Source organism: Electrona antarctica (genome assembly GCF_951216825.1).
Source record: "Electrona antarctica genome assembly, chromosome: 2".
NCBI classification, from domain to species: domain Eukaryota; kingdom Metazoa; phylum Chordata; class Actinopteri; order Myctophiformes; family Myctophidae; genus Electrona; species Electrona antarctica.
Window position 1 is genome coordinate 46,482,737 of NC_136807.1, and position 17,500 is coordinate 46,500,236.

The 17,500-nt window shown below is 49.4% G+C and overlaps 1 protein-coding gene across 1 annotated transcript in view; it reads right to left on the reverse strand.

The window, feature by feature from the left end:
• Positions 1-17,500, reverse strand: part of LOC306933488 (ERC protein 2-like) — a gene marked incomplete at its 3' end in the record, with an annotated part of 259,097 nt that overhangs the window by 102,250 nt on the left and 139,347 nt on the right. The window contains exon 13 of the mRNA XM_079515739.1: positions 5,129-5,290. Coding sequence (XP_079371865.1) covers positions 5,129-5,290 — 162 coding nt within the window. The remainder of the gene's footprint in view (positions 1-5,128; positions 5,291-17,500) is intronic.

Below are 17,500 nucleotides of genomic sequence, written 5' to 3' on the forward strand. Positions count from 1 at the left end.
TTCCTGTGTCGACAAGCGTGACTGTGACTTGGTTCGAGTGCTTTTGAAGGCCGACCGCGTGCCTGGGTTGTTGCAAAGTGTCCCTGTATTGGATTAGATTAATATAGGGCTGAAATCTACGCATGTGGACAAATCACTCTTGGGGCTAAGTGTGTGCAGAATGTGAACTTCTGGTAGTCGTATAGTGTAGCCTATTGGTGCATTTGTCTCACATAATAAATGTATATTTTTCATCTAAATGAGGGGTTCTCAACGTTTTTGGCCGGGGACCCCGGAACTGCTTTGGCAATGTCTCGGGACCCCCGCCCCGCCCCCTCCCGACCCCCAATATAAATTGACTGCTACAATAACCTTAAACCATTTTGGGCGGGAACCCCTTTTGGTGTTTTAAGCATTGTTATAATTTAGCTATTGAAAAATAGCAGATCTACAAGCTCATAGCGCGCCACCGAGTGGCGCGCTATGAACTTGTAGGTCTGCTATTTTTGAAAAATCGTGAAAATATATATATATATATATTTTTTGAAAATATTTTGGGGACCCCCCAAAATAATTTGGCGACCCCCCGAGGGGTCGCCAAATTATTCGCAGTGGGAGTATACAGCAGCTGCGTGTCTCTCAGTGCAGTGACATTCTGTGATTATTTGCCATAATCATATTAAAAAAAGGTATAATTGTTGGCCAAATACAACGAGACCGAGCGTTGGGGTGTGTGTCAGCTATAGGTCAGGACTCAGGAAACAGGGGGTGCACGGCCAAGAACATTTGGGGACCACTGATCTAGATATAACTATGGAGGGCCTGTGAAAAGAGTACTTTTATCTTTATTGGTTTGCTTTGCTGAATGTGAACAATATCAGTGGTGTCCACACTTATTTGACCAGTGGTTTTCAACCACCAGTGGTTCTCGAGGGGTGCCATGTGGTCCCCAGCTAAATGATGGAGAGTCAAATAGACCCTTATACTGTTGCTCTTTAACTCTTGAGAGTGTAACATTTTACGCTCTCAAGAGTTCAATTATTATTAACCCATTTAGACCCGAGTTAAAAACATTCACTTTGAAAGAATATATATTCAAAGATTTGCGCCACATTTTTACGTTTTTTCAAAAAATAGCAGACCTACAAGCTCGTAGCGCGCCACTCAGTGGCACGCTATGAGCTTGTAGATCTGCTATTTTTCAATAGCTAAATTATAACATAATGTTTAAAACACCAAAAGGGGTTCATCTGTATTACTTAATTTACAAGAAGTCTACACAATTAGAGAACGTAAAATAATTGTTATTTTGATCAAAGTTATCTCTCCTAATGGTACCAACATCAATACAGCATGGAATTGTAGACAAAATCCTATGCAACGATAACAAAATATTCGTTCGTTTTGGGTCTGAGAGGCAGAATCTCATGGTGGTCCGTGGCTCAAACGCTGAACAAATAATGGGTCTCGATATGAAAAAGGGACAGAGAAACTCAGAAGAAAATGTTGAATACGGAGGTAAGAGGTTTCCCGCCCGACATGCAGCGACAATATCCTACGGTCGTATAATAACCTCACACGGAACGCTATACACAATCGACTATACTGTTTGACAAACACGGACGTTCACGCCGCATAATAAAAGTACACACACACAGCGCGCCATAGGCGAGGAGCCTCCGAGCTCAGAGCCGTGCCAGTATAATCAGAAGGAGCAGATTAGGAAAACAAGCGGGCGGTTAAGCGTTGGCTCCTCCGCCCGAACCCGTGTTCTCACACACACACACACACACACACACACACACACACACACACACACACACACACACACACACACACACACACACACACACACACACACACACACACACACACACACACACACACACACACACACACACACACACACCGAGCCGCCTGCTCGTCTCTGACTGTGTGTGTTTAGCTAGTAGGTTTCATCCACTGTGGTCTTGATAGACCCTGCAGCGGCCGCTCGCCTTTCATCCCCTCTCCTCTGACTCCCTCTGTTTCCGCTGCCGCTCTGCTCTGCTCAGCTGCAGCCCACACCGCCGCTGTGCCAGGCCCACACCGCCGCTGTGCCTGCAGGCCCACACCGCCGCTGTGCCAGGCCCACACCGCCGCTGTGCCAGGCCCACACCGCCGCTGTGCCAGGCCCACACCGCCGCTGTGCCAGGCCCACACCGCCACTGTGCCAGGCCCACACCGCCGCTGTGCCAGGCCCCCACACCGCCGCTGTGCCAGGCCCACACCGCCGCTGTGCCAGGCCCCCACACCGCCGCTGTGCCAGGCCCACACCGCCGCTGTGCCAGGCCCCCACACCGCCACTGTGCCTGGCCCACACCGCCGCTGTGCCAGGCCCACACCGCCGCTGTGCCAGGCCCACACCGCCGCTGTGCACGGCCCACACCGCCGCTATGCCAGGCCCACACCGCCGCTGTGCCAGGCCCACACCGCCGCTGTGCCAGGCCCACACCGCCGCTGTGCCAGGCCCACACCGCCGCTGTGCCACAGGCCCACACCGCCGCTGTGCCAGGCCCACACCGCCGCTGTGCCAGGCCCACACCGCCGCTGTACCAGGCCCCACACCGCCGCTGTGCACGGCCCACACCGCCGCTGTGCCAGGCCCACACCGCCGCTGTGCCAGGCCCACACCGCCGCTGTGCCACATGGGGTTTTTGGGGTCCGGTCGGTGCCGATCTTGATTTGGGACATTCCTATAGACCCCCCCTGCCTCCTGACTGATTTTACAGTCTTCTAAATCCACTATGTCAGTGGTTCTCCAACTTTTGCATGTCAAGGACTCCCAAAGTGACAATGTACTGTATCAGGCCGCGGACACCCCATCTCAAAATATTTTGTTCCAGGGACCCCGAGAATCATATATTTGTATCATTTATTATTTATTTTCAACAATTTACGATATACAGTATATATCGACCACACCGCTGTGGCTGTCTTCATCTGAATGTGTGCGAGAAAGAATTATCGGGAAAGAGACAGAGACAGAGAGACAGAGAGACAGAGAGACAGAGACAGAGAGAGATTGAGACAGAGACAGAGAGACAGAGACAGAGAGATTGAGACAGAGACAGAGAGACAGAGACAGAGAGAGAGAGAGATTGAGACAGAGAGACAGAGAGACAGAGAGAGATTGAGACAGAGACAGAGAGACAGAGAGACAGAGAGACAGAGAGACAGAGAGAGAGAGAGATTGAGACAGAGACCGAGAGACAGAGAGACAGAGAGAGAGAGAGATTGAGACAGAGACAGAGAGAGAGTGCACGAGAGAGAGAGAGAGAGAGAGAGAGCATGAGAGAGAGAGCATGAGAGAGAGAGAGAGGATGAGAGAGAGAGCATGAGAGAGAGAGAGAGAGAGAGAGAGAGAGAGAGAGAGAGAGAGAGAGAGAGAGCATGAGAGAGAGAGATCATGAGAGAGAGAGATCATGAGAGAGAGAGAGAGCATGAGAGAGAGAGAGCATGAGAGAGAGAGAGAGAGAGAGATAGAGAGAGAGCGAGAGTGCATGAGAGAGCGAGAGAGAGAGAGTATGAGGCTAAGCAGCAAGCGTTGTGCCTCATGGCGTCCATACTGGCCGTAACCGCTGATTGCTCTCATGTTACTGGTGTCAGTCATCAGTAATGCGAGGTCATTCTCATTGAGATGCACGCTCACACCGGGAGGAAACACACTCCCTGGTTCTGTTGCTCTTTCCCACCGCCGGCAGACACACACTCAAACATGCACACACACACACACACACACACACACACACACACACACACACACACACACACACACACACACACACACACACACACACACACACACACACACACACACACACACACACGCACACGCACACGCACACACACACACACACACTCGCACATTTATAATGTGGACCGCTAAATGAGGCAGTCATGCAGACCAGGATCAGACGGACGGAAAGACGAGTTACGAAAAACTGGTTGTCTGAACAGTGAAAACTAGAGACAATGGACTCAACATGCATGTTCAACTGCACATGAATCCATTTTGATCAGGCAAGCACATGTACTGTACGCGCGCGCACGCACGCACGCACGCACGCACGCACGCACGCACGCACGCACGCACGCACGCACGCACACGCAGTTACAAAGTGCCTAGATGGCAGAACATTATTGTTACAGAGACAATTATGGTTGGCATACTTGTCAGACACAGCTGACGTACAGTACAACAATCATGATGGATAAAGGAAACGCATACAACACCTCCTATAAATTGAAAAGCTTCCAATAATAGCCGATACTGACTGAGCAGTATACCTCGCTATAACTGTTCTGCCCTCGTTTTGGGCACACGCACACACACACGCACGCAGCATGCACGGATCATGCACACGCGCGCAGATTTTCAAAGGCGGGCTTGAAGTGCCGACAGCAAAGTGACAAGAGAGACAGGAAATCCTGGAAGACTTCCAACTTTAAGACCGGGTTTAAAGTTTCACTGTGGGAAGAGAGAGGGAGAAGTTGTGTATATGGAGAAGAATGCAGGATGAAGGACATTCCATCTGGTAGATAACACGCCACGGAGGAAGTCCTCCATTTCATTGGTAGTCCTCACCTGCCTGTGTAGTTGCACCTTTGGCCACATGGAGGTGCAATTACGTCCCTCCCAACCAACATTCTTAATGACTTTTGACGATATACAGTAGCGAAGCTGAGGTGAGTGTAGCGCTTCAATTTCACCTTCGGGGACTAATAAAGTATATCTCATCTCATCTCATCTCTCCTCTCAGTGGTCAGCAAAGTGGTGGTCACTGCATGGGTTTGAAATGTTGGGTCTGGGGACCCCCCCAGGGGTCCTTGAAAGGGCTCCAGAGGGTCCCCAGAAAAATTTATGATAGCTTTGAAATGGACCCTTCCAGTGTACAAATGGAACCAAATGGACCCTTACTGTACCATTTGGTTCCATTTGTGCACTCTCAAAATTAAAGGAGTGGTTCACCCAAAAGATTACCCGTTTTCTACCAATTAATTGTGTGTGTATGCCTGTGTGTGTGTGTGTGTGTGTGTGTGTGTGTGTGTGTGTGTGTGTGTGTGTGTGTGTGTGCGTGCGTGCAACACTGTCATGCTATTTATGAACCTCTATGTGAGCCTGGGAGCGAGCAGCCTCCTCCTGAGCCCACAGCGCCTCCCTGTGGGCGGAGGTGTTCATGCTCTCCCTCAGTTCGCGCTCCAGCTCCCTGATCCTCTCCGACGTCTCCCACATGGCATCCTGGGAAGGTGAGGAGGGGGGGAGGGGGAGCTAAGGGGGGGTGGATGGGGGAGAGAGCAGAAAGCCAAGGGGGGAGAGGGAGAGAACGTCTGCCTTTGAGTACATGGGGATTCAGGGATGGGGGAGAGGGGCAACTCCACACTCAAAGGAAACTTTCTGGGGAACTTTGAGAGAATGATGTGGGCTTAAGTGAGCTGTGTGTGTGTGTGTGTGTGTGTGCGTGCGTGCGTGCGTGCGTGCGTGCGTGCGTGCGTGCGTGCGTGTGTGCGTGCGTGCCTGTGTGCGTGCGTGCGTGTCTTGTATTACTGTTTTTAGAGATAGGTTTACAATTAGGAAAAGATCATGGTAGAGGTTAGGGTTAGAATGAGGTACTTAAAGGTTAGGTGTTATTTAGGATTAGAGTTTTCCCTGTTTTATACTTAGTTGGGTGTAAAAACAAACAAACAAACATTTATCGTACACTTGGAGGCAACCAATAGTCACTGAAATGAAAAACATGTGACTTCCAAGCTAGTCATATACCAGTGGGCTTCAACCTTTTTCATATCAAGGTCCATTTATTCGCTATTTGAGCCACATATACAACCATCTGATGGTCGTCTCTCATTCCCAAAAACGTATCATATTTTGTGGATTCTGTCCACAATTCTGTATTGATGTGGTACCATAGGAGAAATAACAGGAAAACATGACCAAAATAACACTTCTTCTGCATTCTCAAATTGTCTAGACTTCTTATGAATTAAGTAATGCAGATGTTTAACATTATTTTAACTATCAAAGATATCCCTATGTGTGCAAAACCTCAGACTGATAAGGGTCCATTTAGTATATGTATACATTTTCACCAAATGGTTAAAGTGTTTGAGTAATACTGCTAGAAGTGCAATATCTCCACAGACCAAGTGGTGTCGTCTTGGATGAGCGGTAGAAATGAGAGACCTGGACAAAAGGGAGCAGTACCCATGTACCTGTCTAACTACTTCAAAGGAGTGAGTAACACCCAGGCATAACACCAGAGGGAGCTCCACTGATCTCATTCCCCAGATTCGGCACAAACATGGGGATGAATAACATTCTGCTGTTATGCTACCACCAGCGATCAAAACGTGTGACTCCCCACCCTCCTTCAAAACTGCCATAAAAGAGCACCTGTTTGCAGTTTGCAATAGGGCCCGGGTACACAAAGGTACTACAGGGGGTACGGGTACCCCTATAGGGCCCGGGTACACAGAGCTACTACAGGGGGTACGGGTACCCCTATAGGGCCCGGGTACACAGAGGTACTACAGGGGGTACGGGTACCCCTATAGGGCCCGGGTACACAGAGCTACTACAGGGGGTACGGGTACCCCTATAGGGCCCGGGTACACAGAGGTACTACAGTGTACGGGTACCCCTATAGGGCCCGGGTACACAGAGGAACTACAGGGGGTACGGGTAACCCTATAGGGCCCGGGTACACAGAGGTACTACAGGGGGTACGGGTACCCCTATAGGGCCCGGGTACACAGAGCTACTACAGGATACGGGTACCCCTATAGGGCCCGGGTACACAGAGGTACTACAGGGTACGGGTACCCCTATAGGGCCCGGGTACACAGAGGTACTACAGGGGGTACGGGTACCCCTATAGGGCCCGGGTACACAGAGGTACTACAGGGTACGGGTACCCCTATAGGGCCCGGGTACACAGAGCTACAGGGTACGGGTACCCCTATAGGGCCCGGGTACACAGAGCTACTACAGGGTATGGGTACCCCTATAGGGCCCGGGTACACAGAGCTACTATGGGGGAACGCATTGGATTGCAAAAAATATCTACAAGCTCAAAACGTGCCTGGTATTTTTGCTTATTTTGTATGACACTGTTGTATGGAAAAGTAGGACATTAATTTACCCCCAAAAAAGGTTAAAATATGGAATGATGAGGTTCCTGGCCAACAGCAACGAATAACGATATACTAGATATAGATTGGTTCCTGGCTCGCAGCAACGATATACTAGATATAGATTTGTCTTTTTCTAAGCAACATGTAGTCGGCTAAAGGGGTACTCCCTCCATCCAGAAATCAGGAAAAGGGGGTACCACCGAGGCCAGGTTGAACCACTGCTGTACAGAATAAAAGGGGGTACCACCGAGGCCAGGTTGAACCACTGCTGTACAGAATAAAAGGGGGTACCACCGAGGCCAGGTTGAACCACTGCTGTACAGAATAAAAGGGGGTACCACCGAGGCCAGGTTGAACCACTGCTGTACAGAATAAAAGGGGGTACCACCGAGGCCAGGTTGAACCACTGCTGTACAGAATAAAAGGGGGTACCACCGAGGCCAGGTTGAACCACTGCTGTACAGAATAAAAGGGGGTACCACCGAGGCCAGGTTGAACCACTGCTGTACAGAATAAAAGGGGGTACCACCGAGGCCAGGTTGAACCACTGCTGTACAGAATAAAAGGGGGTACCACCGAGGCCAGGTTGAACCACTGCTGTACAGAATAAAAGGGGGTACCACCGAGGCCAGGTTGAACCACTGCTGTACAGAATAAAAGGGGGTACCACCGAGGCCAGGTTGAACCACTGCTGTACAGAATAAAAGGGGGTACCACCGAGGCCAGGTTGAACCACTGCTGTACAGAATAGTCTTTTGAGTTAAATTAGCAGCGATTATTTGACGGTGAAGGAACCCAGACCTGCAGCAGGAGAGGAGAGACGAGAGAGATAAGCGGCATAAAGTGTGAGTAAGTGCTATACGACCTCGCTGACATCATGCCTGTGTGTGTGTGTGTGTGTGTGTGTGTGTGTGTGTGTGTGTGTGTGTGTGTGTGTGTGTGTGTGTGTGTGTGTGTGTGTGTGGCCTCTCTGTCACCTACGGCGAAAGGGGGAAAAAGGATCCTTCTCCGCACAAGGACTGATGGAGCTGTGAAAGAAAACATTGGACTGAAATAATAAACCCTCCCATCCCATTTTTCTCTCTCTCCCTCTCACCTTCCATCTCTCTCTCTCTCTCTCTCTCTCTTCTCCCCCTTCTCTCTCTCCCCCACTCCTCCTTCAACTTGCTCGGCCCACACGAGTTCACACGTTCACACTTTTCTCGGGGCTGTACAGGTCGCCGTGTGTGCGTGGGCCGTGTGGGCTCGCCAGAGAAAGTCCCCCTCCGTTTTCTACAGCGGGGACGAGGAAACGCTAAACACACATTTCGAGTTCCGTCTCGTCGTGTAAGAATCCAAACACAGCGGAGGAGGCCCACAGGACCACAGCTATAGGAGTGGCCCATGAATGGGAGATAGAAATTCACTCTCCTTCCTTTCTGATCCGGGGGTGGTGTGGCTCTCGCCTTTATTGTATTTGTATGGCGTGGGGGTCCTGTGGGGCGGGTGTGTGTGTGTGTGTGTGTGTGTGTGTGTGTGTGTGTGTGTGTGTGTGTGTGTGTGTGTGTGTGTGTGTGTGTGTGTGTGTGTGTGCACGCGCACATCTGGGGTCAAATATTTTGTGAACGCTGGCAGTAGGCCAAGAAAATACGCAACGCCACAACTAGTTTGTTCACATACATTTTAACGTTTTTTTTATTAAAAATTACGTTTCAATGGAGTTCGGACTGGGGCTGAGATTTTGCCCAAATAGGGAGATAACCGACATGGACCCTCCACGGCTAAATATACTGTATACATATCAATGTGGTGGGTCCTTGGTAGGGCTGTCGCCTCACATCCAGAAGGTCCCGGGTTAGATTCCCGCTGGGGATGCTGTGTTCTCTCCTCCACGTCATCAGTGCCCAGTGTCCCCTATAGGGTAGGTAAACCCTCACAAAAAACATGCAGTAATCCTGGTCTCCATATACTAACTCCCCCTGGCCAGACGGTTGGAATAACGTGGGCGGGAACCCCTTTTGGTGTTAGCATTATGTTATGCTCTAGCTATTGAAAAATAGCAGATCTACAAGCTCATAGCGCGCCACCGAGTGGCGCGCTACGAGCTTGTAGGTCTGCTATTTCTGAAAAATCGAAGAACGACTGACATAGAAACATAGCTTTTTCAGAAAACTGTCAGGATGTAGAAGACATTTTTTAGAATCTGATCTCAGGTCAAAATGGGTTAATTCCACGCGCAACCACGTCCAACCGGAGACACTCCCCCTGTCAGGTGATGACTCCTCATGCTTTGAAGGAAGCGCGAGGGAGAGGAGCGCCCAGGAGGACAGCTTACTGTAGGTAACCGAGGGAGAGGAGCGCCCAGGAGGACAGCTTACTGTAGGTAACCGAGGGAGAGGAGCGCCCAGGAGGACAGCTTACTGTAGGTAACCGAGGGAGAGGAGCGCCCAGGAGGACAGCTTACTGTAGGTAACCGAGGGAGAGGAGCGCCCAGGAGGACAGCTTACTGTAGGTAACCGAGGGAGAGGAGCGCCCAGGAGGACAGCTTACTGTAGGTAACCGAGGGAGAGGAGCGCCCAGGAGGACAGCTTACTGTAGGTAACCGAGGGAGAGGAGCGCCCAGGAGGACAGCTTACTGTAGGTAACCACGAGGGAGAGGAGCGCCCAGGAGGACAGCTTACTGTAGGTAACCGAGGGAGAGGAGCGCCCAGGAGGACAGCTTACTGTAGGTAACCACGAGGGAGAGGAGCGCCCAGGAGGACAGCTTACTGTAGGTAACCGAGGGAGAGGAGCGCCCAGGAGGACAGCTTACTGTAGGTAACCACGAGGGAGAGGAGCGCCCAGGAGGACAGCTTACTGTAGGTAACCACGAGGGAGAGGAGCGCCCAGGAGGACAGCTTACTGTAGGTAACACGAGGGAGAGGAGCGCCCAGGAGGACAGCTTACTGTAGGTAACCACGAGGGAGAGGAGCGCCCAGGAGGACAGCTTACTGTAGGTAACCACGAGGGAGAGGAGTGCCCAGGAGGACAGCTTACTGTAGGTAACACGAGGGAGAGGAGCGCCCAGGAGGACAGCTTACTGTAGGTAACCGACACGAGGGAGAGGAGCGCCCAGGAGGACAGCTTACTGTAGGTAACCGACACGAGGGAGAGGAGCGCCCAGGAGGACAGCTTACTGTAGGTAACCACGAGGGAGAGGAGCGCCCAGGAGGACAGCTTACTGTAGGTAACCACGAGGGAGAGGAGCGCCCAGGAGGACAGCTTACTGTAGGTAACCGACAGGATTTTTGTGGGGTAAAAAAAAATAAATACATAGAATAACCCATTCTGGGCGGGAACCCCTTTTGGTGTTTTAAAAATTATGTTATAATTTAGCTATTGAAAAATAGCAGATCTACAAGCTCATAGCGCGCCACCGAGTGGCGCGCTACGAGCTTGTAGGTCTGCTATTTTTGAAAAATCGTAAAAATGTGGCGCAAATCTCTGAATATATATTCTTTCAAAGTCAATGTTTTTAACTCAGGTCTAAATAGGATAATTGAGCATGCAGTCCTCCATGAAGAAATAACACTCATCGGATAGAGCTGGCCGGGCCCGCTGGCTGGCCGGCCCCGCTGGCTGGCTGGCCGGCCTGCGGAGGAGAAGGCTAATTTCACACGTGTCTACAACAACAAGCTGTGGGTTCCAAACCCCCGTCCGTCAGTCCGTACGTCCGCTCCGTGCACGTCCGGAGATGGAAATAGTGGCGAGCGGGAGCCAAATCACAGCCGGATGCTTGTGGCTCGTCGTGTCGGCACGACACAAGAGCTCTGGAAGGTGAGCGACGGCGCGCACACACACACACACACACACACGCACGCACACAGACACACGTACACACGCACACACACACAGAGGCAGGCTGTGTGCGTCAGCAGTCTGAAGCCGTAATTGGATGTGACAGACGGGCAGTAATTTGATGCGGCAGCATCAACAAGCACTGGTCTGACCCCGCCCCGCAGAGACACAGAAACACACACACACACGCGCGCGCACACACTCACACACGCACACACACACACACCCCCACGCACCCCACTGAGACTGGGACTACCACCACTGTACCCCTGAGAGTGAAACCAAACCGGAGATCTGTGTTAGTGCTGTTAGTGTGTGCGCTCGCGTGCGTGCGTACGTGCGTACGTGCGTGTGCGTGTGTGTGTGGTGTGGGGGTCAGTAAAGAAATGGGAGAGATTTGCTGGCTTTAGAGAATACAAAGAATGCAATGAAGGCCTGAGAGAGAGAGAGAGAGAGAGAGAGAGAGAGAGAGAGAGAGAGAGTGTACGGAGGAAAAGGGAGAGATAATTGCCAGTGCGGGGTCGATCATCACCTCCCTCCCCAGGGACAGGCTCATTATGCAGTCTGGACCCTTCTGGTTTGATGGGGGGATTATAATCACTAAAATAAACGAGCGGGGAGTGAGAGAATGCACGTTTCCAGAGCGCTCCACACCTCTCTGATCCCCACACGCCTCACTCTCACACACACACACACACACACACACACACACACACACACACACACACACACACACACACACACACACACACACACACACACACACACACACACACACACACACACACACACACACACACACACACACAGCGTAGAGCGGCCTCTTCCTTCACGCTGTCTGACAGACACGTATCTGTCCATGTGTGTTTGCTTGCTTGCGTGTGTGTGTGTGTGTGTGTGTGTGTGTGTGTGTGTGTGTGTGTGTGTGTGTGTGGTAGAAAAAAAGCAAAAAAGAGCAAAAAGTGCTGCATGCGCAGTTTGAATGTCTGACAGTTTTACATGTCGTTGACTTTCAAAGGGCTGATGCTGGTAAAACACTGCATGAAAACACTGCATAAAACACTGATGCTGGTAAAACACTGCATGTGTTCATTCAGTCTTTCTTTCTTTCTTTTCTGGACACGACAAAAACGATGGTAAAACTATTTTAGACCTGGAAACCTCTTCCGATTCATGCATACCACAATTAGTAAATGGTCCATTATACGTATATAGCGCTTTTATCCAAAGAGCTTTACATATTCACCCATTCACATTCAGACACCGATGGCGGAGGAAACCATGCAAGGCACCAACCTGCACATCGGGAGCAATTAGGGGTTCAGAGCCTTGATCAAGGACACTTCGAGACTAACTCTGGGGGAGCCCGGGATCGAAACGGGAACCTCACGGTTTCCATCCGGCTGCTATACCGGCCGCTCTACCCCTGAGCAAATGCCGCCCCGAATTACAGTGGGATTGGGCCATCGCCCAATTCACAAAAAGATCGGCAAGCGATTATTTTCTCCCACAAAATGGGTCTGCAACAATTGATTATTTTCTCTCCGATTACTTTTACGATGAATGTCTGTCTGTGTCCCTTTTATGCCCATATGGAGATCCCCGATATCATCAATATGACTGGCCTCCAAGTACTACGATAGTGGTAAAATAGCCGATCTACAAGCTCACAAAGCGTCACACCTCGACGGGCATCATTCCCAACAGACATTGTACATTGTACCCAAGGAGCATCATTCCCAACAGGCATGCGTGTGTGTGTGTATGTGTGCGTGTGCGTGTGCGTGTGCGTGTGTGTGTGTGTGTGTGTGTGTGTGTGTGTGTGCGCGCACACGTGCGCGTGTATTGTGGTGGTGGTGCGGGGGACTGTGTGAAGGTTTGGAGTGAACGTTTCCGATGTGCATTTTCTCTGTGTTTGTGAAGTGCAGCGTGGCACGATGGAGACGATAGGGGAGGCGATGCTATCTCTCTCTCTCTCTCTCTCTCTCTCTCTCTCTCTCTCTCTCTCTCTCTCTCTCTCTCTCTCTCTCTCTCTCTCTCTCTCCATTCCATATAAACACAGTGGGATGGAGGCAGAGAGAAGTAATCGAGCGAAAGAAAGGCGGGCGGCGAGAAAAAGTGATGAAAGAAGGAGCCACATTTGTTTGTGTTTACCCTCGGAGCGTGCTATGTTCCCGATGCTCTCTGGAGATAAGGGAAGAGAAAGAATTAAGAGAGAAGGGTTGGTTGCTCAACAATAATGCTGAGCAGGGGGAAAAAAACTACACTACACTAACACCACTAATACACACAGGGTGTATACGTTGGTTAGACATACTAACAGTTAAAACTACACTACACTAACACCACTAATACACACAGGGTGTATACGTTGGGTAGACATACTAACAGTTCAGACAACACCGACGCTCCCGACATGCGTGGCCGGTTACAACTACCCTGTGGTGGATTAAAACTCATCCGTGCAGGCTCCTGACATGCGTGGAGGTGGCAGGTTAAATCTAACCCCTGTCAGGTTAAATCTAACCCCTGTCAGGTTAAATCTAACCCCTGTCAGGTTAAATCTAACCCCTGTCAGGTTAAAACTATAACCCATGGTCAGTTAAAACTCACCCGTGGCTCCTGACATGCGTGGCAGGTTAAATCTAACCCCTGTCAGGTTAAAACCAACCCGTGGCAGGTTAAAACCAACCCGCGGCAGGTTAAAACCAACCCGCGGCATGTTAAAACTATAACCCGTGGCAGGTTAAAACCATTAACCCGCGGCATGTTAAAACTAACCCGTGGCAGGTTAAAACTAACCCGTGACATGTTAAAACTAACCCGTGGCATGTTAAAACTAACCCATGGTCGGTTAAAACTCACCCGTGGCTCCTGACATGCATGGCAGGTTAAATCTAACCCCTGTCGGGTTAAAACCAACCCGCGGCATGTTAAAACTATAACCCGTGGCAGGTTAAAACTATAACCCGTGGCAGGTTAAAACTAGCCCGTGGCAGGTTAAAACCAACCCGTGGCATGTTAAAACGATAACCCGTGGCATGTTAAAACTAACCCGTGGCATGTTAAAACTAACCCGTGGCATGTTAAAACTAACCCGTGGCATGTTAAAACCAACCCGCGGCATGTTAAAACTAACCCGTGGCATGTTAAAACTAACCCGTGGCATGTTAAAACTAACCCGTGGCATGTTAAAACCAACCCGCGGCATGTTAAAACTAACCCGTGGCAGGTTAAAACCAACCCGCGGCATGTTAAAACTAACCCGTGGCAGGTTAAAACTAACCCGTGGCATGTTAAAACTAACCCGTGACATGTTAAAACTAACCCGTGGCAGGTTAAAACTAACCCGTGACATGTTAAAACTAACCCGTGGCATGTTAAAACTAACCCGTGACATGTTAAAACTAACCCGTGACATGTTAAAACTAACCCGTGACATGTTAAAACTAACCCGTGGCATGTTAAAACTAACCCGTGACATGTTAAAACTAACCCGTGACATGTTAAAACTAACCCGTGACATGTTAAAACTAACCCGTGGCAGGTTAAAACTAACCCATGGTCGGTTAAAACTAACCCGTGGCTCCTGACATGCATGGCAGGTTAAATCTAACCCCTGTCGGGTTAAAACCAACCCGCGGCATGTTAAAACTATAACCCGTGGCAGGTTAAAACTAACCTGTGGCAGGTTAAAACCAACCCGTGGCAGGTTAAAACTAACCCGTGGCAGGTTAAAACCAACCAGTGGCATGTTAAACTATAACCCGTGGCAGGTTAAAACCAACCCGCGGCATGTTAAAACCAACCCGTGGCAGGTTAAAACTAACCCGTGACATGTTAAAACCAACCCGTGGCAGGTTAAAACCAACCCGTGGCAGGTTAAAACCAACCCGTGGCATGTTAAAACTAACCCGTGGCAGGTTAAAACCAACCCGTGACATGTTAAAACTAACCCGTGGCAGGTTCAAACCAACCCGTGGCATGTTAAAACCAACCCGTGGCATGTTAAAACCAACCCGTGACAGGTTAAAACCAACCAGCGGCATGTTAAAACTATAACCCGTGGCAGGTTCAAACTAACCCGTGGCATGTTAAAACCAACCCGTGGCATGTTAAAACCAACCCGTGGCAGGTTAAAACCAACCAGCGGCATGTTAAAACTATAACCCGTGGCAGGTTCAAACTAACCCGTGGCAGGTTAAAACCAACCCGTGACATGTTAAAACTAACCCGTGGCAGGTTCAAACTAACCCGTGGCAGGTTAAAACTAACCCGTGGAATGTTCAAACTAACCCGCGGTCGGTTAAAACTCACCGTGGCTCCTGACATGTGTGGCAGGTTAAAACTAACTTGTGGCTGGTTAAAACTAACCCGTGGCTTCCTGTGAGGTTAGGTTCAGGGTTTTGGGTATACGGGTGTCGGCCTAATGCCTGTGGGACTGATAGCATGTCAGGCACAGTATCTGTGCTACGCTGCGTTCAATGTGAACAGTTACTTTTCTTTGCAATTACAAATTAAACCGTTTTGAAATTGCAAGCACATGATATCATTTATAGATACAATAATTCAAATTGTGTATATCTACCACATATGTGTTAATGTTAACTATAATATCAATATCAACTTCAACACATTAATGTTGTTTGAAACTACATTAAACATGACTTTAACTCATTACTAAACCAACAATACTAATAATGTGAGAGCCTGGGCCAACCGCAAAAATCTATAGAACGTTGGTGGAATTGAATTCATCTCTTCCAGTGCTCCTCATGTCAAGAGTGTGTGGATTGGTTCATTTGCTGAGACTCTGGACGATCCTGGCCAAACCAACAGCGGGGTGAAATCAGCTGCTTCTGACATACAGTACATACTAGGGGGCAAGGCTTCCCTCACTTTGAGTGGCACTGAACCAAGGGGCCAGTGAGGCTATTCAACGTTGAAGCTCTGGGCCCTAGTGGTAGGAGGAGGGACCGTGGATTCATGACCGGGAAACCCCGTGCAGCTGGGCTTTAACATTGTGTCGTGACGTAGGACCATCACTCCAACGTCACCCCGGACCTCAAATTTGAGGTCCGGAGGAGGGACTTCCGGCAGTCTTCCGGGTGCTTCAAAACGCCACTGAGCAACTTCCACTGACATGAATAGCTGGGGGGACGGAGCTTCACGCCAGTTCAGTCTCTATCCTTTTATATACTCTATGCACTGAACGCACAAGCCACGGGTGTCTTTCTGACAGAATTACCAGCCTGGTAACTGGTAAAAAAATGAAAGAAAAGGTGTTTGCGTTTGGCACAGAAATTGCGGCGCGAGCAGGATTGGTACCTGGATTGAAAGTGAAGTCACTAGACGTATAGCGTATAGTAGTAGTACATGACAACCCCCAACTCGTGTACAAATAGGAGTAGGGGAGGGAAGCCTCGCTCCCCATCCCCTCCCCATATTTCTGTCAGAAGCAGTTGAGGGCTGATTTGACCCTTTTGCACCAAGCCATGACGTCTGGTCATTGTATATTAGACCTCATCGTGTTTATCTTGCAGTGTTTAAGTGTCTGTCCATCCGTTCGTCCATCATTTACACACAATACCTGCAGCTATAAGGTATAAAGGTGCGTGAGCATAGCAGCATGTGTATTCTGTGCATTGTATACATACAAGACTGACACTGGTATAATCCGCAAGTAAGGTCCATGAGGTAGAGCAAAGAAACAACGTTAAGGTCCCTTAACCCCTTTTGTTATAATTTAGCTATTGAAAAATAGCAGATCTACAAGCTCATAGCGTGGCACCGAGTGCCGCGCTATGAACTTGTAGGTCTGCTATTTTTGAAAAATCGTTAAAATGTGCCTCAAATCTTTCCGAAAATTGTCTTGATTTAGAAGACTTTTTTTTTTTAATTTCGACGTCAGGCCTGAATGGGTTAATTGTCTCTGTTATAGCATTTCCCCGAAAATGACGAAACACCAGGCCTCTCTCTCTCTCTCTCTCTGGCAACCCCTCAGTGTTTGTCTCTGGGTTTGTGGCAGTGTAAATGTGTCCGACCTTCTGCACAGGAACTGTTTAGAAGAGGAAATGATGTGGATGTTGGATGCAGCCTGCCAGCACGCACGTCCAACAACACACATAAATAACCTAACAGTTGCACACGCACGCACGCACGCACGCACGCACGCACGCACGCACGCACAGTAAAACCACAGACTGGACAAAGAGACAGAGAGAGAGAGAGAGAGAGACCTGGTGTTTCGTCATTTTCGGGGAAATGCTATAACAGAGACAATTAAGGGACCTTAACACTTAACACTTGCAGTGTTGGAAAGTAACAAAGTACATTTGCTCAAGTACTGTACTTCAGTACACTTTTGAAGTACGACATTATGACATTATGCGTAATGAGTATTACTTTTGGTACGTTGAGTATATTTTGATAGGATTTTGTAATTTTACTCAAGTAAATGTCGAACACAGGGCTTTTACTTGTAACTTGTTTTTTCTACATTGTGGTATTCATAGTTTTACTTAACCCATTT